At 36.5% G+C, this 26801-nt stretch overlaps 1 protein-coding gene across 7 annotated transcripts in view; it reads right to left on the minus strand.

Annotated features, from left to right (window-relative positions):
* myo1cb (myosin Ic, paralog b) overlaps window positions 1–26801 on the minus strand; it is a 70127-nt gene that overhangs the window by 13359 nt on the left and 29967 nt on the right. For 2 of the 7 annotated variants that reach the window (XM_052106800.1, XM_052106804.1), the window contains exons 2-17: window positions 11114–11269; window positions 10110–10225; window positions 8750–8948; window positions 8211–8291; window positions 6945–7175; window positions 4769–4867; window positions 4228–4341; window positions 3996–4067; window positions 3012–3131; window positions 2681–2760; window positions 1870–1975; window positions 1432–1512; window positions 1252–1343; window positions 486–580; window positions 307–353; window positions 19–99 (exon numbers count right to left, since the gene is read on the minus strand). In XM_052106800.1, coding sequence (XP_051962760.1) covers window positions 19–99; window positions 307–353; window positions 486–580; window positions 1252–1343; window positions 1432–1512; window positions 1870–1975; window positions 2681–2760; window positions 3012–3131; window positions 3996–4067; window positions 4228–4341; window positions 4769–4867; window positions 6945–7175; window positions 8211–8291; window positions 8750–8948; window positions 10110–10225; window positions 11114–11269 — 1770 coding nt within the window. Of the gene's footprint in view, window positions 1–18; window positions 100–306; window positions 354–485; window positions 581–1251; window positions 1344–1431; window positions 1513–1869; window positions 1976–2680; window positions 2761–3011; window positions 3132–3995; window positions 4068–4227; window positions 4342–4768; window positions 4868–6944; window positions 7176–8210; window positions 8292–8749; window positions 8949–10109; window positions 10226–11113; window positions 11270–12312; window positions 12444–20267; window positions 20351–21779; window positions 21949–26801 lie in introns of those variants that run through there. The other 5 variants (XM_052106803.1, XM_052106805.1, XM_052106799.1 and 2 more) reach the window with 5 other exon arrangements.

Below are 26801 nucleotides of genomic sequence, written 5' to 3' on the forward strand. Positions count from 1 at the left end.
AATGCAACAGGGCTTTACCGTTTCAGGGCGCTTCTTGTCTGTAAGCTCTTCCCGGTCAAAACACTGAGTGAGGATTTTATTTTCGGACATACACATCACCTGTACATACAGACACATTCATACATGTTCATTCAGACTGAAATAGATTCAGGCTACTAAGATGAAAGTTTGGAATTTTAACAAAGAGGTAGTTTATTCTTTTTATTATATATATATATATATATATATATATATATATATATATATATATATATATATATATATATATATAAATATATATATATAATTCTGGGCCTACACCCTCACCTCTTTCACGTTTCTGAAAAGGAGATCATTGTTCTTGTCCAGGAAGCCTAGAAGTTAGAAAATACACAATGACATCAGTCAGCACTCAGTCTGGGAAACATCTGTGGGCATCAGAGCAAAAACTGTCTCGCTCTCTCCATTTCTTAATTTTTTCTCCTGCCCTCTAACCAATAACTCACCGTTCACATTGTAATTGACTTCTCCTGCATAGTGAAGCAGTCTGAATTCTTCACGACCCATCATTTTGCGGGTTTTTCCATCAGCCAGCTTGTGACTGTAATATAGTGCAGATATAGGTGCGTAAATATCATACGTATTGCTTTTTATGTGTTCAGGAATTGATTTACAAATAATAATTGTTAGTCTGAATCATAAATAAACATGTTTTGTTAAGGCTTCCTTAACACAAATATGATTCGGTTTCAAATTCTATCTTTAGGACTGACTTTCTGCACTGTCAGGTGATGAAAATGTATAATTTTTTTTCAGTGTAGCCAATATATGGGGTTATCAACACTGATTAATATACTAATGATGCAAGTGTCAGAAAAGAGGATGGAAAACCAGATGTTTGGCATATGACATATTATGTCTAAAACTGCTGATTAATTCATTTAGTGAATGTCACATAGTCTGCTAAATAAAAAAAGAATAAGCAAAATAAGAGTCTATTTGGACACAGTTCTGGACAATATAGAACCCTTTGTATGTTACATATGCGTTGTGTCCTGAACGATGAAAAAAATACTTGACAACCGATCTGACCATTCAGATTGAGATAGATTGACAAATGGATTGGTATGGATGTGGTTTGGATCTGGTTTGTTAACATTGGATTTCATGTGTTTGTTTTTTGCTGGTCAGACTACAAAAGTGAATTTGAGTCAGATACAAATACAGTATTTTTTCTGCATGTCTGAACAAAGCCAAAGTGGTTTGACTGACGTTATGAAGTGGGCGTGTCCACCGACAGAGTTCTCCAGCTTCTCCAGGAAGGTGATATCACTGGCATCTCCAGGTCGCAGACACTCCTCATCCTGCAGAGAGAGAGGAGCAATTTTAGGTCTAAGAAGTTTACACTGGACTATGAAGCCGCTGATAAAAATTATAAGACAGCATTCTCACCAAGATGGAAATGATTCCTTTGAACTTCTGCTCCACAAGATCACAAATGATCTTGTTGTTAAAATATTGCACAGGCTCCCACTGGAGAACAAAAAATACAGTGTGCATTACTGTTACTGCATTTGAAATAAATGGAAAACATTCAAGATTTCTTGTGGTATTTTTGCTATAAAAATTCAAGGAATCCAAAATCAAGTGCATTCCCAGCTCACCCACATATCATGGCCACAAACAGGTTTTAATGGTGTCAGTGTCATAATGTTTTATTGGCATTGTCAGAGGCCAGCATTAACATACTAACTGCATAAAACAAAGCCCACAACATGTTTACATATAATGTGCCCTTTGAGATGTGGGTAAAACCCCAATCCACCACCCCACATATGAGTCACACATGCTGAGATGTAAGTGTATGCGTGTGTGAGGGGAAATTCTTACCGTGATTCCCTCGGCTTCATACTCATCCTGCTCTGACTTCAGAGTCAGTTCAATGAAGAGCTGCTGAAGCTTTTCATTACAATAGTTGATACAAAACTGCTCAAAACTACATAGAGAGACAGACAGACAAACAGACAGAGATAGAAAGACAGAGAGAGAGATGGATGGATGGACAGACAGAGATGGACAGACAGACAGACAGACAGATGGATGAATAGATAGACAGAGAGAGACAGATGGATAAACAGACAGACAGATAGATAGACAGACATACAGATATATAAATCAATTGAAAGACAGACATGCAGAAAACAGTAGACAGGCAGAGAGACAGAAAGACAGAGAGAGAGAGAGAGAGATAGATGATAGATACACAGACAGACAGAGATAGAAAGACAGACAAACAAACAGAGATAGAAAGACAGAGAGATGGATGGATGGATGGATAGACAGACACATAGATAGAGAGACAGATGGATGAATAGATAGACAGAGAGAGATAGATGGATAAACAGACAGACAGAGTCAGACAGATATATAAATCAATTGAAATACAGACAGACAACAGGCAGACAGGCAGATAGACGGACAGAGAGAGAGAGAGATGGATGACAGACAGACAGACAGACAGATAGGCAGGTAGGCAGACAGACAGGAAAGAAGAAAAAATATCAAATGTGAACTATTTTAGTTTCAAGGTTAAACAAGATAACAAAGCCAAACATTATAGCTGCAATTTTATATTGCCAATGGAATTATATTATCCGTATTAAACCAAAAACCCAAACAAAACATTAAAAATGTGCTCTACCTATTGTTCTGAAAGACCTCAAAACCATAGATGTCCAACAGACCGATTACCGAGGCATTTTTACTGTTGAATGAATCATCCTGTATGAAATTAAAACCACAAAAATGTTCAACATTAGCTGTGGCATGCAGTTTAGACTAAACATACACAAACTATAACATCATAAAAATAACACCCTTTGGAAAAATGATGTAATCAGCTGTGTCATTTAAAAGGCTTTTCCACATGGGGGCACCAAATATTTACATTTAGCACACTGCCTCTATCAGAGAATTTGCAAATCCAAGGGCCTAATAGTGCATCAAACAACAGCATTAGTCTGCCACCATACCTTAAAGGCCAGAGAGTCATTAATTTTGTTGACAAGCCAAGAAAAAGTACGTCCGTATATGGCTTTAGATAAGGCATCTCGTGCTGCGGCGGCCTGCTCTTGATTCAAGGGACTCATTAGCTGTAACAAACACAGACAGTGGAATAATTGGAAACATACAAATTTTCAACCAGTCCTTTGTGAGACTAAAAACATATATTCAGAGTACCAAAATAATTTGTTTTTGCAATACTCGACACCACGATGCAAAGGCGTTGTGGATGGTAGTGGCTTTTACCATGTTGTTATTTTGATAGTAGGGCCACTTACAGTTCCAAGTTAAAAGAGCCCACTTCCAAGTCTCTATATTCTGGTCCCATATATATATATATAAATATATACATATATACGTATATGTATATATATACGTAGTGGATATGTGTATATACGTATATCACGTATATGCGTATATGTGTATATATATATATATATATATATATATATATATATATATATATATATATATATATATATATATATATATATATATATATATATATATATATACACATATACACACACACACACACACACGGTATATATTATAATGTTTTTTTTTTAGCACTATGCCAGTTTCTATGGCAGTTCTCATGGCAAAATCTAGGTAGAAATATAATAATAGGTGAACAACTAAAAATCTAGGTTTTAAAATCAATTTTAAAAACTGATTCTGGACTGACTTTGTTAAAAACGAAGGACGTCCTCCCAAGATATAGCACGGGTCCCTCCTTTAATGTAAGACTATGGGATTTTTTCACAACTTTTATAGTTCACCAGGCAAAATTCAATGATGTAGGATGAGTAACATGCCTAAGTTTAATACTAGGAATCTGGGTTTGTTGAAAAGGAATATAATAATAGCAATGCTTGCAAACAACACTAATAAACATGTATAAATAATAATAATAATAATAATAATAATAATAATAATAATAGGGAACGTACCTCTTCTCCTTTGGCAGTGATCTTTTTATGTGTTAGAGCCTCTTTCAGAACACAGCCATCCACACCTAACAACTGCAAAATTACAAATACACACAAAACACATAAAATAACGTCACAAAAATATCTTTAACACATCTAAAGAAAAGGAAACGCATTGTTTCATTGTAGGTTTAAACATAGAGGTTTTGCACAAGTAGCCATAATCTTATGATATAAATAAACTGCCTCATACCCTGGCTAAGTATTTAATCTGTGTTTCTGTTGTAATGTAGGAACTGCCACTGTCCTCTCCTCCGTACTGGACATTCCCCAAGTGTAGTACACTGGCAATAATGTTCAAAAGTTCCTGCAGAGAAAGAATAAAGGAATGGGTGTGACTGTGAGAAGAGAAAATATGTATATTTAATACAACTTGCATGTTATACTTTGCATATCTAGAGGTAAAATGTGTCATATCTGAGCCGCTAGTGTCACCAAACTGAATTGCGAAAATTCTCTGCATGTTAAGCTGGGATAGTAAAACATATTTGACATTTAAATAATTACTCACTTTAGCTTTAACTAATGACAGTTCAAGAGGTAGCAATTAGCATCTCTTTTGGGTTGTCAAGAAAACAAATGATCAAATGAAAACACCACAGAAACAATGCACAGGCATGCTCTGGCTCTGTACCCAGATATAGAGGAATAACTTTCGCTTTCTGTTTTTTACAGAAGAACGTTAATTCATTCTATATAGTGCTTGCATATGGTGACTGGTTGTTTGCTCGTACCTCCACTTCATCATCAGTGAAGCCAATGACGCTCAGGGCTTTCCTCACCACTTTCCAGTCATTGCGGTCATTTATGGAGCTCACTTTGGGACAGTTACCCTGAAAAACACACAGAAACACACCTAGGCTCATTCAGCAGAAGATATGAAACCAAGTGAGGCGAGAATCCTCCTGACTTCCACTATTAAACACCAGGGGAATGCAAACAAGAAACAAAGGGAGATTCCTGCATGTGGACAAGTGTATATCAAAAATGGCCATTTTCCCACAAGTCTACCATGAATGCATGTGTTGAACTTAACTAATTATTGTACAAATTCCTGGTCTTCTTGTGGATGTTATTCCAAGTAAAAATAAATAAATACAAAATGTATACTTTTATCAAAATTGCAACTTGCTTTCCTTTTCAGTCTTATGTCACAAATCACTCTTACTTTTCAACCCCTCCAACTACTTGACACACTTTTTATGATCCAATCAATTCCTGTTGGATAAAATCAATACGTTATTTCTTGTTGAATATCATGTTTCACTTGGAAGTGGGTTGTGAACATTTATTTTATTTATTTTAATTGTTGGTCAGTGTACATATGTGTCTTAATGGTCTTTAGCATCATAAATTCTGCTTTTTGGAACACTGTGCACTGTAAAAAATAAAAAGCTGAGCAAACTTAAAAAAGACAACCAGCTGCAAAGCATTTTTGAGTACCGGTATACTTAACTTTAAATTAGTTTAACCAATTTAACAATTAGAGTTGGATTGTAAGTTCCATGAACTTATTACAACAAATTCAGTCAATGGAAATATCAATGATTATTAAGTTAAATAAACTTGCATTTTTAAGTATAGCTGACCATAATTTTCAATATTCTTGAAATGTAAAAATATAATTTTTAAGCAACATAAGATCATGTATCAGCCCCACCAAGAGACCAAATAGTTGATCTACCTTAAAAGGTGGTGTAGATTACAAGTACTTGAAACTTTTAGAAGCTAAGTCAACTCCATAAATAAAGTAACTTCATCAAAGCAAACACTACTCACCCTGATGGTGACTTTAAACAAAACAACTTTTAACAGCAAAACATAATTAAAAACACATGGCATGTTAAAACATCAATTAATTCAAAACAGATTATTTACAAATTAATTATATGTAATCATAAGTTGGCACACTTTGACCAAACACACTTAAATAAAATTAAAGTGCAAGGGATTGTGGGTAGTGTCTTCAGCCACAATGCTTCTCTAGTGGGTATGCTTAGTAGCAGACGCCACAATGTGAAGTTCATGGTGCTCCACCTTACAAGGTTCCCACAGATTTTGACCCATGAATTTTCAAGACCTTTCCATGACTTTAGCAAATGGATAGCATCCTTAAAGATATAAGTCGAAATCAAATATTTAAATTCCCCACATATTTCCTGGGTTGTTGGAGGGTCAGGTTGCTCCGGGGATTGTCCCTGTAATAAGTGCACTGTAAGTCGCTTTGGATAAAAGCATCTGCCAAATACATAAATGTAAATGTAAATGTAAATCAACTTTTGAAATTGATTTTTACAGTGTGTCAAGTTAAAGGAATATTCCAGGTTCAATACAAGTTAAGATCAATCGAGAGCATTTGTGGCATAAAATTGATTACCACAAAAATGAATTTTGTCTTGCCCCTCCTTATCTTTAACAAAAGAAAAATAAAGTGAGGCACTAACCATGGAAGTAAATGGGGGCCCATCCGTAAACATTAAAATATGCCACAATACATAAACAATTTGCGTGTCACTTAACCTTTTCTGTGTAAAGTTATAGACAATTTTATTGTAGTTTATTGTAAATGTAGTTTGAAACTTTTTTTAAAAATGTCTGCACTGACTGCCCCCTGTTGACGTAGCTTGTAAAAACATGAATTTATGGAACTGATTTACTGGTCAGGGGGGCATGATTAATTACCTTATTTTTAAACATAATTAATCACATTAAATTTATGTTATATAGAGGAGAGAGGGGGAAAGGGACTGGAAAATGATGCAGACCAGATTCAAACCTGCATCTCCCATATGAGCACCACATTTCAACTCATAAGAATGCATATTATTTTCTCTTAAATGAACAGCTTTCATTTAATTTCTTTCAGACATCTACTCCAATCATAACAAATGTGTGAGGTCTATCTCTCACCTTCACAAGATACTGATACTGTTGGGCATTCCTCTCCAGGCCCAGTCTCCTGAGCAGGTCTTCCTCTCCTCCCTCGATCAGCTGATAGAAGATATGGAAGTTTCTCTCGCCATGGCTTTGGTGCACCACGCGCGATTTCTCCAGCAGGTAGTTCAGGATGTGACCGCCCACCGGAGCACCCTGCCAACGGGGACACCCGGAGCGAGAAGCAGAGGGGATAATAACGGGTTTCTGAGCACGTGCAAGCATGCATATTTTCACACACAAAGCACACACACACATACAGGTGGATGCGGGAAAAAACCCAACCCAAGAAGAGCATGTAGGGGTAAAGGTGTATCAACAGAAACACATTGTTGGTGAACCACAACAATTAAGACATGAGCTTTGCTTGATGTTTGATAACTTGGGTAGTTACTGTGTAGCTGATGCATAATTGTGCCAACAATTGTTTTTCACAAGATTAAGATTTTAAATTCAAATTTACATGAATGTATAGTGAAAAGTGTATATCATAGGTCTGTAACTAGTCACAATTTTTAAAATCACATTTTTGCCTTTATTTGTTCATTTTAAAAGGCCATGCAGTGTGATTTTTAAACTTACAAATATTCCATGTGGTCTCTTATTTAATATAAAAGTCATAAAAGGTCATAGAAGCTGTATGCATTACAATAATAATAGAAGTTAACAAAATGCTCTTTAAAATTATGATTTATTTTTTCTCCCTTTTTCTCCCCAATTTGGAATGCCCAGTTCCCAATGAGCTCAAAGTCCTCGTGGTAGCTTCTTGACTCGCCTCAATCCGGGTGGCGGAGGACGAATCTCAGTTGCCTTCACATCTGAGACTGTCAATCCATGCATCTGATCAAGTGGCTTGATGAGCGCATACTGCGGAGACATTGCGGGTGCGGAGGCTTCACGCTATTCTCTGCTGAATCCATGCACAACTCACCACACGCCCCACCGAGAGTGAGAACCACACATTATAGTGACCACAAGGAGGTTACCCCATGTTACACTACCCTCCCTAGCAACCAGGCCAATTTGGTTGCTTAGGAGACCTGGCTGGAGTCACTCAGCACACCCTGGATTCGAACTCACGACTCCAGGGGTGGTAGTCAGCATCAATACTCGCTGAGCTACCCAGGCCCCCTCTAAAATTAGATTAGATTAAGTGTTAGATGGAGAATAGCATGTCACAACACAGTACATTTCACAAAGTATTTCATTTCAACTACCAACTTAACCCAAGGTAAATCTCACCTTAAAGTCAAACTGAATGTCCATGTATTTTCCAAAGCGGCTGGAATTGTCATTTCGTAAAGTTTTCGCATTTCCAAAGGCCTGAGAGAAGAATTGGTAAAGGGAAAATATAGAATGATGTGGAAAAGGTTTTCATACAGACAAACAAGCTTTATCATGTACTCAAATGCCGATTACACACACACTACTAGACACGCACATACACACGATTACAGGGAAGCACCACATCTGCAAAACATCTGGAATCTTTACAGCTTCCGTTGGCCATTCTGTATTTAGATGTCCTTCATATGCCTCAATCTTATCACACAGATAATAACCATGCCGTATAATTACCGGAGAGGTTTATACTGAAACCACAACTGCACACTGCTTAGAATAACCTCTGTTCTTTTCCTTGGCATTGCTGATAGTAATGTGGAGCGTTTTTTGTTGTTACAGCAGTCCAGTGCAACAATTACAGCCCACAGTTGGTTGGCATATGAAGGTTAGGAAGAATAAATGTCAGATATGTTGTGGTTTGTTGTGTACTTGTTTACCTCCAGCACTGGGTTGGATTGTAGCAGGCGATCTTTTATGCTCTGCACATGCTCATTGGCAGGGCAGGTGAAAGCATAGTATTGCAGTACTTTCTTGGAGGCTTCGGTCTTGCCAGCACCACTCTCACCCGAGATCAGGATACACTGGTCCCGCCTCTCAGTACGCATGGATCGGTATGAATTATCCCCCACGGCATAACTGTACAAAGAATATGTACATACCAATAATACTTAATCATGTATTTTAACAAGGTACAATTAACTAATTATTTGAAATATTTTAAGAAAGAAAAATTATGTATTGTAAGGAAATTAAATACAGTCATTGACCATTTCATTTTTTTTTTTATATTAAATATTTTAATTGATTAAATATAAATACATTTTAATTTATTTTGTATTTAAAGTTAATTCAATAGTATATTTTAAATTCATGATTCAAGTGATTAATCATTAAATTATATTATAATAATAAAACATAAATAAATACAAAATAAAATATTAATTAAATAAGCAATACTAAAGTACTTAAGTATTTAAATAATTTATTATTATTAGTATTATTATTATTAGTAGTAGTATACATTTACTATAATAATCTTATCATTTTATAAAAGCAAGATTATGTATTTAAAGTAAATTAAATACAGTCATTAAACAATAAAATAAATAAATTGATTGACTGTTTTTATAGCTAAAATATTACATATATTAACCAATTAAATAATGGTATTTTTTATTATTTTGTATTTAAATCCATTAATATAAATTACAGGTTTTTAATTAAAATAAAATAATATTAATAGCATATTACATTAATTAACTCTTATAATATTTAAAACTAATTATTTAAATAAGCAATTAATATGCTAAAGTAATTCAAATATTTCAAGCAATTAAATTCAATTACATTTATTATTATCACTTCCTGTTAAAAACACATTTAATGAATAATTAAAATACAACCCTTAATGTTTCTGATAATATATAATTTAGTTATGAAAACAAAAGTACTTTAAGATTCATCTTCTCTCAGTTTTTAAATAACACATTCCTTTGGCAGAGACTATTGGACTATTAGGTGCGAGTACCACTGTTGCACAAACAGTGGAAAAGCCCAAAGTGAGAATGGAGATGCCAGTCATTTTCACGAGGAAAGAGTAGGGTGACACCAGAGAGGCTCTGTGTTATTTCAGCCTGTATGAGAGCAAAGATAATGCTTATCACATTTACAAGTCTGCTATCAGTGTGAGATGAGAACCATGGTACAGCGGTGTAAAGCCATTAGCCTAAAACTTCACATCACCTCTACCCCTCTGCCTTTCTATCCCAGCAGACCGAAAGCTTAGTGATTGCTTACATGTGAGGCGAGACCTCATAGAAATTGACGCCCCGGTATCGCTCCATGTGCTGCTTAGTGTAGATCTCCAGATCTTTGTAGGGGTTCACTGACACCAGCACTGATCCAATGTATGTCTGTGAGAGAGATAAAGAGACACACAGCAATTTTATTCAAATTAATTTTAAAGTTACAAACAGTACAATAACAGATATTAACCCATAATTGCATGTATTGTAGAAGCAATGTTATAAATTAATAAATAAAATAAGTGGTTGACTGATATATCGGCAAGGCATCGCAAAATTAAATGTTTGCGTGAAATGTTTAGTAAAGATTATTTTAAAAAGGTTTTTAGAAATTTTATGTACAAGTAATTTGGCCATTAAGAAACCAATATCAGACAATCACTAGCCAAAAAAAATAAAATAATAATTTTTGGGGAAATTAGGTATTTTGCCTGGAGGTAACACGGTGCCGCAATCGAAAGAACTGTAAGATTTTCCTTGTAACAATATAAAAAAATAAACTGCTAGATGACAGAAATGAATAGAATGGGCTCATAAGATTAACTTCTAGATATTTAATAATGGACAATTAAAAAAAAATTTTAAATTAAAAAAAATCACGATAACAGCAATATTCTCTATAGACGCTGCATTAATTGCATCCATATTAACACACTGTTGCCTCCAGGCAGCAAACACATATAAGCAATTACTCACAACATACTAATAATTTATATAACTACAACTGTTTAAAAACTAATTTTACTAACTAAGAAATGTGAACATTTTGAGGCCAGTTCACCAGAGCAGTGTGTACAATAGTGACTGATATATATAATATACATACGTGTATATTATATATATATATATATATATAGTTTATTAAAATTTTTACTGCCAACTTGTATGGATCATGTGCTTGTGAAGTGTTGAAAATGGGTTTGTTACCCAGAGGGAACATTGTGTAGGCCATTAGAGGGTTTAAACATTTAAAAACATAGGATCAACAGCTCTTACATAAATTAGGTTCTCTTTGAAGCGTTTGCGGAGGTTTTCGATGAAAGCCACCTCGCTGGTGTGGTTCTCCAGCAGGACGAAGTCCTGTACACCCACCCGGTCCCTGGCAGTCAGGGCGCTCTCCATCGTCACCCGGATTCCGTCACTGCCTACAGCCTGAAACAGAGAACCAGAAGTGAGATATAGACTCACACCTACAGCCTCCAGACGCACGGCAGTGTAAAGTGATATATCAACACTGCAATACACACAGAATGTCAAGGCCCTCTGAGAGACTTGAGAAGAAACTCAAAACAACACTCCATCACTGCCCCTCCCATTTCATATCCGCACTGAGTTTAGCTTGTTTTAAACAGTTGTTTGATAAGGACTGTTTGGTCTGAGATAGAAAGTTTGGATTTTAAAGCACTATTTCAAAATATTGCAATTATGTTGCAATTATACATATTGCATAATGTTAACAACAAGACGATGACACCATATTACACGCAACTGATGAAGTGTAAAGCAAATTAACTCTATACAAATGTAGTATTATATTACCTTGTTTTTTGATCATAAACCATGATAATACCATGGTACCATATACATACCATGTTATATGAATATGGTAGTCTTTCAGTACCATGGTATATATAAAAGTTACAATGGTACTGTCATCTGACACCATCACGTACCATAGTATTATATTATTAACCTGTTTTTTGGTCATCTACAATGGTAATACTATGTTTATTGAACATGTACCATGGTATACTATCATATATGAATATGGTAATAATTTAGTGTAATTTATCAAAGTACCATGGTATTACCAACTGATACCATCACACGTCAACCAGTGTGGGTTTTTCAATGGCTGATGCCGATATCAAGATTTAACAACAGCAAATCAGATGTGCACAATTTTTTCAGTGTAACAAACAAATATTTGCAATATTACAGATAAATCGCAAAAAGGCCAAATATATTCTGATTAATCTGCCTGGCCGATATATCATCCATCACTAAATTACACCACCACAATATGTTTTTAAAGTGCCACAGCTGTGTGTTTTCTATCATTAGATAAATTGCATAACTTTTCAAATAAAACAAGAAGTTATAATCAATTTTCACAGCAAAATCTCAATGAAAACCTATCAAGATCTCCACCCAACTCAAGTGTGCAGGTCAAACGGAAACACGATCATACTCACATCCTTCACCGCATCAGCATTTTTAAAGATCAAACCCTTCTCCAGAATGGAGGTTTGGGTTTTCCGCATTAGATCCCCAATGTTAGACAAATCCATGGCGTCAAAACAACCTCAGCCACTTATCCTAATCCAGAGATGCTCTAAATGCATAAACAAGTAGGGCACGAAAATGTTCTAAGTTCTAGTAGAACATCAAAAGTACTTGTCAACTGATGTGTCTGGAATCCTGATCATACAGGACAATGGGTGATGCTTCCTCACTTGAACAGAAATATCTAGATACCCTCTCACACCCACAAACTAACACACACACACACCCACAACCACAAACTAACACACACACACACCCACAACCACAACACACACACACACACACACACACACACACACAAAGATGAACAAATGCGTGATTATGCATTGAAATACACACACAGACACATTGTGTGAATGCACCAGCTGCCACGGCTGTTGTTTTGCTATTGACACAGCAGTGCCCATCCCCTGGAGGGTAAGAGACAGAGACAGAGAGAGATGCAGCACACCTGAGCAAGCACTTTAATTAAGGTGATGTGCAACAAGTACAACAGAGAAGAAACTCAAATGCAGAACAGAGGACCGAGAGAGGAGGACTAACTGCAAGAAAAACAAGGAGAATGGAAAACATAATGGGCGAGTGGGAACAGTCAGAAAGTGTAATGCCAGGAAGTGACTTCATTCCCGATCCGTCAGCTGGCTGACTGCACTGACAGAGCTGCAAAGACAACTCTGAAGGTCTAACACTGGAGTCTAACTCTCTTGTTCCCTATTTGGCTCAAATTCTATTTTGCATATCCATTACATTTTTGTGTTGGTTTTATGCAATCTAAACAGAAAACAACCACATGGAATGTGGTTTATACAAATCATATCACATTTAGTAATATAGGTCTATGGCAGGGGTCAGGAACCTGTGGCTCTTTGTTAAAAATCAAGTGGCTCGCCTGGTGTCTAACCTTTCACCAACACATGATCGTTTAAAACTTTCTAGAGATAATGTTCCTGCAGAAAGTGTGGGTGCAACTGCAAAGCTTGAAGTCAATGACACAGTTTTGATTTCCTTTCTCCCGAATTTGTCGTACAGCGTACTCCTGGTGAAAAAGGTTTGAAATTAACACCCGCCAAATGCAGATTTTTGCTGATGTACCAGCTACTGTGGAAGGCGAACTATAAAACTTCTCAGAGTGATATACTACAAGAAATTAGACACAAAGACGCATGATTGATGAAACATGGAGTGGTGGTGGCGTAGTGGGCTAAAGCACATAACTGGTAATCAGAAGGTCGCTGGTTCAATCCCCACAGCCACCACCATTGTGTCCTTGAGCAAGGCACTTAACTCCAGGTTGGTCCGGGGGGATTGTCCCTGTAATAAGTACACTGTAAGTCGCTTTGAATAAAAGCGTCTGACAAATGCATAAATGTAAATGTAAACATGTGTGATATGTGTGCGCAGTGAGCTATGCTGTTCACGAGTGCAATGAAAACATTTCTCCAAGACATGCACATTCATCGAGATCTGGGCCTTGTTTCCAAATAACTACTGATCTTAGCCGTTAAGAGCATTTTCTATGAGTCATTTTATGAACGTTTGTTATTTTTGGTGTGCCCAGGGTGTGAAATAGCACCCGGCACCCACCAAATGCGACGAGACTCAATCCAGTTCGCAAGCTCCTCGTTCAAATGCAGGTATTTCATGCGCGAGTAATTTTGCTACCCACAACAGGTGGGCGACCTGTAAGATGTCTCGGAGTGACACGTGACAAGAAATGCTGTTAGTCAAAAAGACACACGCTTGAAGAAACACACTTTATTATATTTTTAAGAACAGACAATAGAAAAGCCATCAATGATTGTGTCTGATTCGCTGTTTGTTTAGAGGTGTGCAACGGGACCACGTCTCGTGGAACAAGCACATGTAAAGAGTTATCACTCCTTTTACTCAGTTTCATTCGACTGAAAATTGTTTGCAAGAATAATGGAGTCTATGAGAATGCTGCAAATGATAACTGATCATCTCGTGAGGTCCTGAGAGTTTTGTTTGCTTTATTTCCAAGGAGCAGTTCGCTCTTACACATTGTGAACCCAATTCTGCAGGTTCAGTAATATTAACAGGAATCTTTGTATTAAAGAAAGAAAGACGAAAGTGATTAAATCATAAAGTAATACAAGACGCGTTCACCTTGAACCTAAAATTGAGTTATATTTTAATTTCTTTAGGCAGCATTAACTGTATTACCAACATGCAATATAAACACATTCAATAAGAACTATCGGAATGTATTAGGCTTATTCCTTATGATATTTATTATAATTATCTTTACATTTATAATTGTCTTTAGTTCTTAATTTGTAGGCTGTTAGTAGGCCTAATTTTTCACCTGTTGTCATTGACGGATGCTTGCATGATAGAAAATGGGGCCGATGGAGAGAGTAAATATTTGGATTTGGGGAGGTGGTTATATATAATATTTTTTAATAATTTAGTTATTTTAATTTTCATTTAGTTTAAAGTGCAACTTGAATTTAGTCTTGAAAATGTCTTTTGTTTAAGTTTTTCATGTTTCAATAAATGTATTAAATTTTTAAAGAAAAATCATTGGCAGGGGGGTTGACCATATAAACGGATATCGTGATATTTTAAAAGTGATTATGGGTAAAATATTTTTTACATATCGCCCAGCCCAAAAGGGAAGTTACATTTTTTTATGAACAATTGTACATTTAAAAAGTAATTTTATGGAGACCTGCACAAACATGTGTACTCAATTTCATATTGCAACATGTTTCCTATTACCTATATTTGTTTGTTTTTGAGTAGTCACACACACAATGTGAAGCCATAGGTTACTTTTAAATTAAAACAGATACCTTTACTGATCTAGTGTGAATTCTACTGATAGAATGAGGCATAAAGTCATTGATAACACATTTTAATGTCACATTAGTTTAGGTTTTACATGTAGTCCTCAAATGACCCTCTAATCGCCTCCTACAGCAGCGTGACAGGCGTCTGAATGTTCGCAAACAGTATACTGTTGCTCGACTGTTTAGAACTTATTTTTACCCCTGAACGAAGAACAAAGAAGAAATTCTCTGGAGGTATATCAGGGTCTTAAGTATGAGCAATAATAATTATTCTTGCCTTAGCAAGCAGCACTCAAAATTTGCTGTCACAAAATGTTCCTAGGAACTGCATGCATCCATCACTTTCATGAACCGTGGTGTTTGCAATAATGAGAAATTAACTAAACAAAGCAGGCTACCTTTATTTTTCACTTGTCATGAACAACACATTTGATTTGATCACTTGCAAATAAGAGTGCTGACAGTCAGTCACACACTAGCGTAATAGTAGCAGTGACACAAAATTGACAGTAAACACCAGTGATGGTGTCGTATTCAAAACAGAATCTGCAGACTAGGCAGACAGACCATGACATTTGTTAGCCTACTCTAATATGGTGTGTGTTAAACCCTTGACAGATAATTTCCACCGAACCACTAACACTTTTACAATACAGATTTGTTTAACTTTGCAGACATTTCTGTGCATTAACACTCATTACATCATTGTAGATGATGTAAACAAAAATGAGTCTGTTAAAGATGTTTTCCAGAACTTTTTGTTAACTAAAAATGTGCAGAAAGACGTTTGTCAATGTTTTGTCTACTGAATGATCGGCTCCCAAATATACAACTGTACAACATGTTGAACAGACTTCTATCACTCACAGTTTCGTTTTCATTTGAGACACATATGGCGTCTCAAATGGTCAATACAAGGAGTCCTCTGAGCATTCTGGGTTCTTGTTAGCGATGTTATTTGAACATCACCAAGAAACCCGTTGAGCCACCAAAAGCCAATTTAATTCAAATGAACCATTTACATTTATTATTTTTGCAGATGGTTTTATCCAAAATAACTTACAAAATGAGGAAAGATACAACATAAGCAAATTATCTTAAGGAGACATAACATAAAAAGTGGTGCAATAGAAAGTTTCAGTTGTAATAGAAAAGTACAAGTCAAGAAAGAGAAGTGCAAAACAAATATTATTTAAAAAAAATAAATAAATTAAGTGTAGTGTTAATTGCTCATTGAAAACTTGTCTTTAGATGACAGAGAGAGAGAGAGAGAGAGAGAGAGAGAGAGAGAGAGAGACAGAGTCTGCTTCACTAATGGTGTTGGGAGGGTTATTCTACCATCAATGTATAGTGAATCTGAAAGTCCGGGAATGTGATTTGGTGCCTCTTTGTGTAGGTACAAGCACTACTCATTTGCAGACCACAGCCTTCTGAACCAGACATGTAAAACAATAAATGTGCAATATCCAGAAAGGAGACCCTTTTCCTCAAAGGCTCCTTCCTAAGCTACTTTCTCAACAAACCACCTCAATTATGGCATTGTTCTTCTGGGGGCTATATGGATTTGATTTCCTGCTCCCACCCGGGTCCACTTCCCCATGCATGCTGCTTTATATGGCAAACTACACGCCTTTGCCATGTGCTCACTTTTTCCAAACCCTGCTCAGAAAACAAAGAAAGGACCATGGGAAATTTTCACCATCTTAATTTCTCTGACCTTCTCAGAAAAGCTTGTAATTATTAAGAAGGGAGAGGCATCTGCTTGCATATGAATTGGAAAGAATTTAACAATAATTGCCTTTTGCTTGACCTTCCAAAATCCTACTGATTTGTGTGGGCAGAGCTCTATTAGAGATCTGCTGAGTCAGGCTGTCTTTGTAAGCACTTCTCACATTGCAAAACGACACAAGCAATCTTTGGAAGCAGACATATAGGGAGGGACCACAGCTACGATTACAAAGATTGATTTTTAAAAGAGTGAACGGACAGATCAAACACTGTGACTTAAAGGAATATTCCAGGATTAATACGCGATAAGCTCAACAGGCAGCATTTGTAGCTGATTTGTGGCTTTTTTTTTTTTTTTTGCAAACCAAGAACAGAATCTTAACAATTCCCAATACAACTAAGTTGACAAACAAGAATAGAAAGTATCAAGCATTTTTCCATAAGTAATGAATGCAGTGAACAAAGGGCATATCCTAGATATATAGAGGAAAGTTTTGTGCTCCTCCCTTTCTCGCCAGGAATAGGGAAAATGGTAGAAAAGTAAAACAAATCTTAGCTGCTTGCATATGATTTTGAGCTTTTTGAGGTTACCAACTATTTCCATCCTGATCGAGTCATCTTGCTCACTTGTTACCTTTCATCTCTCTTCTGTTCTCCAGCAGGAAAGTACCAGTGGTGGAGACGGACAGAGTGGCTCGATTAAAACTGAGGATAGGAGCATAACCATCAAAGATGGTTCCCACAACCTTAAACATCAATGATAACACGTGTAAGGATTTCTCGTTGGGTTTCTCTGGTTTTCTTCATTTGTTTTTTGTAAAGAGAAGCGTAAAAAGGTCAAACGCATGCAGTTTAGATTTCTGCAGATGGTCAGGGGAGAAGGCGGGTAATTTTAGCACTTCTCAAAAGTGTGCTTTTTAGAGCATGTTCATCTATTTTAATATATATGTCAGCAACTTTTCCCGTTTTTCATGTTGACAGTAAAAAGGTTGCTGATGGTCATAAAATTGATGTTGTAATGCATAGGGACACAGCCCAACCAACAGAACACAATGCAGGTGTCTCAGAATTTTTTTATTGTAAAAGTTAAGTGCTTTTAACTTGACATGACGTCTAAAAAACAAGACGCTGAAAAAACAGCGAGAAGCAGCACAATGGTCAAAAACATCTGTCTAGAATATTTTTACATAGACAAACGATTTAAAAAAAACAGTGCAGACTGATACAAAGATGTGTTTGGTGCGAACGGCCCCTAAAGGGTTTAGAAAACTCTGTGCAAAGTGGAAAAAGCCAAAATGTTGGCAGAGGCCTTACTGCATGCTTTCCATATCATATAATTTTTTCACTAAACCACTTTTATCAATAAGTCTTCATAAGAAGATGCCTTACAATGCTCCTTTAATTACTGTTTCTCAGATGGTGAGAAATTCCATGGGTGGCATTGTAATTTACTCTGGACTTCTAAGTTGATGGCTGTCTTTGTGTTCAAGGGGCTGTGTTGGTTTGGAAAGTCAGCTGGTGGGTGTCAGGCTCCAGGGGAAAAGTTGACAGACAGGTGTGACTAGCTCTGCCTAAACAGGTGAAGAGTCATATGCTCTGGTGTACCCACCCCTCCACAGGCTAAACTCATAAACAAACTTTGTCACACATTTTGACTAGGAGAAGATATGAAGTGACCAACTATCCTTCATTCCAGCTTCCAGACAATGGAATGCATTCATGTCCAGAGGGCATTTAAAGAGCACGAGTCAGAACAACTACTGGACTCAGCAGTGCTCTCTTATAAAGAACAATACAGATTTATTATTACAATGTTTTCTGTCCAGTCATCATTGTGCCTAAAGTTCACAAAGCTAGCTTCTGTAATGAGATGTTACAGAAAACGTTTTGACACCAACATTTGTTTATAATTACTAATTTCCATATCTTTGAATAATATTAAAGTCATCGAAATGATATAGCGCCGCCAAGAGGCAGAGGTGTGCAGTGTTTTATGTGTCCTCATATTGGCCTCCTTAACAAGCGTCCGAAATTTGGTGAAAATGTCTCATTCCGTTAAAGAGTTATAACTATTAAAGTAAAAGTGGCCACACCCACTTTGTACATTTTGGCGTATTGTTGTGACAATGAAAAGTTCAAACTTTTAAAAAAATATATAATTATTGATAATGAGATTTAAGATAATCTCTCTACACTGCTTTTGTCAGATTGGACAAACGATTTAGGACTTGTTCGCAAACTTATGTTTCTTAAATAATCTAAAATATTTAACAAACAATTTAACTCACACCAATAGTTCTTGAGGCAAAGTTGTAATATGACATTAATAATGTGTGTCTGTGTGAAACACTGTGGAATTTACACTTACCGAGCACTTGTTTGCCTACTTATTCATGCGATTATCTAATCACCCAATCATGTCGCAGCAGTGCAATGCAATGCAATGCAAAACAAATAAAAAATAAAAAAATAAAATAAATAAATAAATCACACAGATATAGGTCAGGAGCTTCAGTTAATGTTCAGATCAACCATAAGAATGGGGGAAAATAGACACTGACAGCACCTCGGAAAATGACACAGCATGCAACATTTCAAGCCGATCTGACCAACGGTTCCATAGTTAGAGCCATTTTTAGATTTGTCATTGTTATAGCGCCACCAAGTGGGTGTCTTGCAGTTTTATTTTTTCACGTGTCCTCAGATTGACCTCCTACTTCTTAATATTTTAGTATCTTAAGTTTTGTACAAATATCTCATTCGCAAAAGTGGCCACACCCACTTATTATGTTTTGGCATACTGTTACAATGATTAATCAAAAGTTCAAACTTTTTTTGATAACTATTGAGATTGGGAATCTTTCTGGGTTTTGTAAAAAATCAAAAATTGTGGAAAATCTAGAGGGCGGAGCTAAAATTTGACAAAAACGGTTTGATTCGCCATGACCCAAGGAATCGCATGGAAAAAAATTATTTTGTTTATTGGCCTTTATTTTGTTCACTATAACACCCTTCATTGGCCGATCGGGTCCATGCACATATAGCCAGCCGGAGTACTTCTAAGTCTCTAGGCCTTACGGTTTGGTCTGCATAATCAGTTTTAGGGCAGAATAATAACAATAATAATAATAAAATCCTTACAATTACAATAGGGTTTCAGCAATTTGTGCCTGAACACCTAATAATTAAAATTTTTGCTTTGTGATCAAATATACAGGGCACAATTTTTCTACAAAGCTAAATTCAACAGTCAGACATTAGGCTTTAGATTAAAATGTTTTTAAAACCACGAGAAACATAAATTCAGTCAAGTATGTCCAAACCTTTGGCTGGTAGTGTATAGTTAGAGTTGTCCTTATCGCTGTGGTTGCAAGTATGTCACGTCTCCTCACTGTTCAGAGCAGTGTGTCACGGTGTAAACTTCATTACCTCTGCCTGAGATCTGTATCTTCCTGTGAGAAGTTTTGCTCTATAGTTGTGGAATCTCAGGAGAAATTGTACTGTGGCACACGAAGGCAAGCTGCAATTTCTCTTAGCTCTGAAATCTGATATCACATATCCATCAAACATCAGAAGTTATTTGCTTATGTTCAAATGTTTCCCAAAGCTATGAAACACAATCTTGTCTAAACTACTACTGACATTAGGTGCATTTATTTGAATGTGAAATGATGCTCAGCAAATGACAGACGTATCATAACCTGACAGCTTTGAATGAGTAAAAGGTAAAGGGTCTGAGACAACACCACAATTCGAAACACAACTTGAACACTTGTTGTGTGCTTGAAGTTACTGTTGACTACTAGAAGAAGTAGTAGGAAGAAATGTAGTAGGGCGGAATGATCCGATGACAGATGACATAAGCCAGCGATTGCTTAACTGTGAGATGGCACTAGTGCATAAACAGATACTAACAGTCAGTCCGACCTAAAAGAGGCTGAGAAGATCAACAAACTCCTAATCCACTCATATATAATTTTATATGATATGTACTTTAACAGTACTTCACTGGCACTTCACTTTACGTCACTCTGCTTGTCTACGAGTTACATTACATTCAAACACTTTTATTATAACACATCATTTGAAAAACAATCAATTTTAACATGCAATACAGACCCACCTACATAAACACATTTATTCCAACATGATTAACTTCTACGGTAGCTCACATCACAGACCGAGGCTCGAGCCCAGCCAAGCACGCTAGCTGACACGTGAGACAATAATGTCATAGAAGTGACACGAAATGACGTGGTTGCTTAAGAAAATGTGTTTTTCATGTCGCGTTTGCTTTTTCAGCACTACTGATTAGGTTTAGGTGTTGGTTTAGGGTAAGGATGTTAGCCATCAACTGCCTCTCATTTGCTTTTTGGTTAGGTTTAGGTTCAAGTTCTATGTTAGGGAGGTATGTTTTAATCATTTAAACCTCCATCTAATATTCATCTTAAAAGCCTCATTTGATTACTACACCATTTCACTCGCTTTCAGCGCCATATGCTGGACAGTTCACAGGGAAACTACAGCAAAATATGTAAATATGCAAGTCATTTTCACAACAAACACCTTACAAAACTCTGAAGCAAACCAGAGGATGAATTCAGCTGTTTCTGGAGACGGTTTCTCAAATCAGTATTTCATAAAAAATGTCATTTATTTGGTAATAAGCAGTAAAAACTAGTTTTCAGCCAGTCATAAATCAACAATCAGACCCCACCCCCTTACACGGCTTTGCACTACAACCACATATACTTCACTTTCCGTAAGCCCCATACTGACACAGCAGAAATGTCCCAGCTGGTTGTGTTTAGTATGGATCGTGCTGTGCTTCTTACCATGGCTCGATACTTCATCTTTGCGTTCTTTCCAGATTGTTGCTGTAACAATATAAATGATTTATATTTCCAAAACAATGTCCATCATTTGAAAAAGTGTGCCACGTTTGTTAATTTAACTTTTGCTCAATGTGTGGGAGCGTCCCAGCTGCCATTTCTTCAGCTCTGTGTCTCTCTCTCTCTCTCTCTTTCTGTGTCTCTGTCTCTGTCTGTTTTTGGAGGAACGATTCAGTCCTTCTGAAAAGTGACACAATCCCCCTCTCTGCTTCCCTTAGCTTGTTCGCTCTGTCCTCCTGCAAAGGGATTTACAGTGAAAGCTAAAAATCTGGCCCCCTGTAGTAGCCCTATGTGCCTGCCTTTAAACACCAGCATTTGGCTCTTTAAAAATATTAAAGGACTAGTTCTTCCGTGGAACACAAAAGGAGATGTTAGGTGGATGTTAGCTTCAGTCGCCACTCATTTTCATTGTATGGAAAAAAGATGCAGTAAAAGGTGACAGACTAACTTACATACTGCCTAACATCATCTTTTGTGTTTCACAGAAGAAATTAAGTCATACAGGTTTGGAACAACATGAAGGTGAGTAAACTACGACAAGTTTCACCTTTGGGTGAACTATCCCTTTAAAAGACAAAAGAAACCCATATCTGGAAACGACCATCAAAATGTAAGGTAAAACCAATAAAAACATGCCGTCTCATGCTGACAGACTCCGGGACTCAAGGATTTGGTATTTGGATCTTTGGAAGGCTACATAACTAGCATTCAGTGTTGGATGAAATTATGAAATGCAGCTATTGATTTTGCCAAGTGAATTTCCCTTCTCTTCCTGCCTTGGCCCATTCCCTTCTTCCCCCCACCCGCCCTAGTGCATGCTGAAGCAGATTTGCGGCAGATCTCATATAGGGAACAGTCAAGGAGGCAAGATTGATATACTAAAACTTGGCTCAGTTGCAAGAGATAGAAAAATGGGGCCAAGTGCAAATCGCTGTACACACACAGGTCACATTCGCATGTAATTATGGAGGTATACTTAATGAGTTTACAGCCTGATGTCAAAGGCATATAACTTTAACATATAGCTTTAGCAAGTCTGATTTAAAGCTATTTACTTTGGTTTATAAACACCTATAGAAACAGAGATAGAACAGATAGAAAGAACAATACAACCTAAACTAAATCTGCTGTATTTACACAGCTGATGAAGTGTCGGAGGGGCCAGAGTCTTATGAAAGATCTCTGCTAATTATCCTTCAAGATGTTTTGAAATAATGCCTGCAAATGCCTACATAAATACAGAGAGCGGGGAGAGAGGGGGAGAGAGAGAGAGAGAGAGAGAGAGAATGGTTAACCCTTCTGATATCAAGAAAAGGGTTAATATGTCTAAAGACACACCTCGCTTTCTCCACTCCACCCAGGATAAATGCAACACACCACCTGTTACATCCATAGATAACGCACAGATACATTTTAAAGGGATAGGACACCCAAAATTGAAAATTCTGGCATTAATAACACACCTGAAAATGAATGGTGACTGAGGCCATTCTGATCATCTTTTCAGTCATACAGGTTTGGTACAACATTATAAAATTATAACAGAACTTTAATTTTTGGGTGAACTATCTCTCTAACCAAGGTACCTTTAGCTCAACTGCTGCAATAGCAGCAATGCCAAGATCATGTGTTCGATAACCATGGAACAAACATACTATTAAATGTAAACTTTGAATGTACTTCATGTCACGTTGGATAAAACCATCTTCCAAATTCATGACGTAAAATGCCAATGTACAATGCAAGGTCACTACCTATGCTCATCCATAAGACATATCTGCATAGAGAAGCTGTAAGGCTGACATCTATGAAACAGATTACCCTCTTACAAGATTTTAAGGCTTTCCATAATATAGGAGAGCAGCAGTGTCATGTTACACTTGTACTTTAGACATGGTGTGAGTTTGTTGCTATATTGCTAATAAATCCTCTCTTTTTGTCTGTCCTATCAATCTCTCACTCTTGCAAGCTCCTCCCACTTCAGCCAACACAATAAGAGACCACGCCTGCTGGAATACGAGTAGCCTAATATTTTCCAGATGTGTGAGCTAGTCTCTCTCTCTCTCTCGTCTGTCTGTCTGTCTGTCTGTCTCTGTCTCTCTGTGAACGCTGACATTACAGTCCCAACATGTAAAAAGAACAGCTCTATACTGAGCAGAGCACTACACACTGCCAGTCAAATGTTTGGACAGGTCTATTTCTTCCTTAATTTACTCTTTTCCACATTTTAGAATAATAGTTTAAAAGTAATTTAAACTATTAATTAACACAAACAGTGTTATGGGAATAATGCAGTGACAAAAAAATGAAAAATAATATTTTCATATTTTTTAACTTCTTCAAAGTTGTCACTCTTTGCATAAATCACAACTCTGTTCACTCTGGTGTTCAGATGTATATTTTCCTTTACTATTAGGCCAACTAATCCATTTGAAAAAGAAAAAAATTGCTTTGTAAAGAAATAAATATTTAGGATAGTTTATATTTGCCTATAAAACTAACTTCAACTTCACTGCTATCAGATCATTTTGCACACACCCTTTTATCATTATGTGTACACGAAACGCTTTATGAATTTTTGCCGAGCAGCTGTGGTCAATAGATTACAATGGTTGTCTATGAAACAGGATAAACAAACAACTGTTCAAAACCATCCCATTGTCCGGTCTCTTTGATCATATCATATCCATCTTTCAAAACCTGTCTTATTGCTGTCCTTTGATCTCTGGCAATAATGACAAGTGTTAGTGCTCCACCTTTTTAAATTAGGGCTATCAACTGGGCTGAGAAACTAAATTCAAACGTTTCACTGAAATATTACCAAAATTCAAATTATATTCCAATTTTAAAGACATATTTCAGGTAGGGAGACAAATCTAAAGGCATCTGATTTCGAAATTGTCTCCTATGTCAAAAAAGGGTGCAAAAACCCACCGAAATAAATCAGCACAGGGTTATAGCGATTGTTCATTGTAACAACATATTTGGCTGTTAACACATGTGTTTAATGATAAAGTATTAAGCCAAGAAAAGATTAAACCATTTAGTATTCTAAAATATTAAGTAAAAAAGATAAACGAGAAAAGAAACGCTTTAATAGAATGTTCTATGCTAAAGTAGTGTTGTACAGTAGCCTATACCAGTGCCATGTTACTACCACGCACTCAAGCTCCATAATACTGGTGGTACCACAGTATTTTTCATTAAATACAGTTGTACGTGGTTAATGCTCATGCAGAGTGCTGCTGATAAGAAAGAAAGGCCGCCAAAGACCTCCACTTCTGAGTACCCTTCACTCTGAAGAAGTCCCTCTTTTTCTATGCAAGCATGCGCTTGACGGATGTGTCTCACTGTTTCTCATTGTCTCTCACAGTAATGATGCATTTTTTTAGACACGGTGTCAATAAAAAAGGAAATTCTACTTTTTAAAATTGGCTTGAGACACCCGCTCTGTTTTGTCATCAGTGCTTGGCACACATCCAAAACTCAAAGGCTCATTTTAGCATCTTAAATGCAATGAATATTCAAATTTCAATTTGACAGCCTTGTACATGGCTATAGAACTGAGCCAAACGTGACAGTGAAACAGTGGGGAAAAAATAAAGATAAACTGAACAGACAAGAAATGTTCACCTGGCTCACCCCAAACCCATTTGACTTTCTTGCACATTCTACAAAATCTCCTTTTGTGCTCCAAGGAAGAAATCTTAAGAGTTTCAAAACAACATGAGGGCGAGCAAATGATGAAAGATTTATTTTTATTTTTTTCCTTTTCATTTAAGAGTATTCTCAATAAATAAAGTTAAAAGAGGCTTATGACAATCAGTCTGAAAGTCACTCTACAGGTCACTGAAGAGTAGGACATGCACATCCTCACATGACCATCTGGTGTTTTGTTTGTTATGTGAAGGGTTCTGGTCCTTAGAATGGTCAAATTACATCCGTGGGAAATTACTAATGGAAACTCTAGGTTTTTTCCCTGCATGCATGCCGTGTTCTCACCCCGTTTGTTCTCATGTTGGCCAATTGAAATCCCCTTTCCTTCAATTCCTCTGTCTGTAAATTAATGTGCAGAATATTCTTATGTGCTGCCTTCCAATTCTCAAACTTTAACTATGCACTAAAGTAAAGTATTTTGCTGGTGAGAATGTACATACTTATAGTAAGACAGTAGGCTATTGGGACATACTACCACATCTATAAGTTGTGTCTTGAGACTGTTTTCCCACAGTGAACTACTAAACAGGCCTAAAATCTAATAGACATTCAATTAAATATTCTGACTGCATCTACACCAGATTTAAAGTTACATCCAACTACCTTGGTGCAGTTCTTTTAGCCTATTTTGACTTTGTATTTCTTCATGTTTCAAACCGATCAGAATTTCATTATACTTTTCCTGTAGTCAATTACTTAAAATCCCCCCAAAACCCCTACATTGAATTGTTTTGTTAACACATACAAAGGCTTTTTAATACGCCCAAGTTCAGAACAGCTTAGCACCTGTCTAGCAATTGCCTATCAACCACTTTGAACAAGGGTAATTACCATTTTGAATAAAAAAATAAATAAAATAAAATATATTCAATTTGACAGTACAGTTTTCATACAATGTTATTTTTAGTTTAGTTTTCGTTCTAAGTGTTTTCTAGTTTCATTTAGTTTTAGTTTTCATATTTTAGGGCTGCCAAAAGTAGAGCGTTTACTTTTATCATATACTTTAAATATGTCTATGGTTGTAACATTTCTCCTGGCAGTCTTGTGTTACCTCTATCTAGTGGCCTTTTAATGCTTTTTTATAATACAGTATACAATGTCTTAAAAACTCAAACTAAAAAAATTTCAAGACTGCATCTAGAGATGCAAGGGTGGGCCTTATGCAATTCAAGATTTTACATTTGTTCTATTGGACCCCCTCTAGATTGTATAGGCTTGGTCTTAAAGAAACACCCACCTGCTGGCAAT

This window comes from Xyrauchen texanus, chromosome 36 (genome assembly GCF_025860055.1).
Source record: "Xyrauchen texanus isolate HMW12.3.18 chromosome 36, RBS_HiC_50CHRs, whole genome shotgun sequence".
NCBI lineage: Eukaryota > Metazoa > Chordata > Actinopteri > Cypriniformes > Catostomidae > Xyrauchen > Xyrauchen texanus.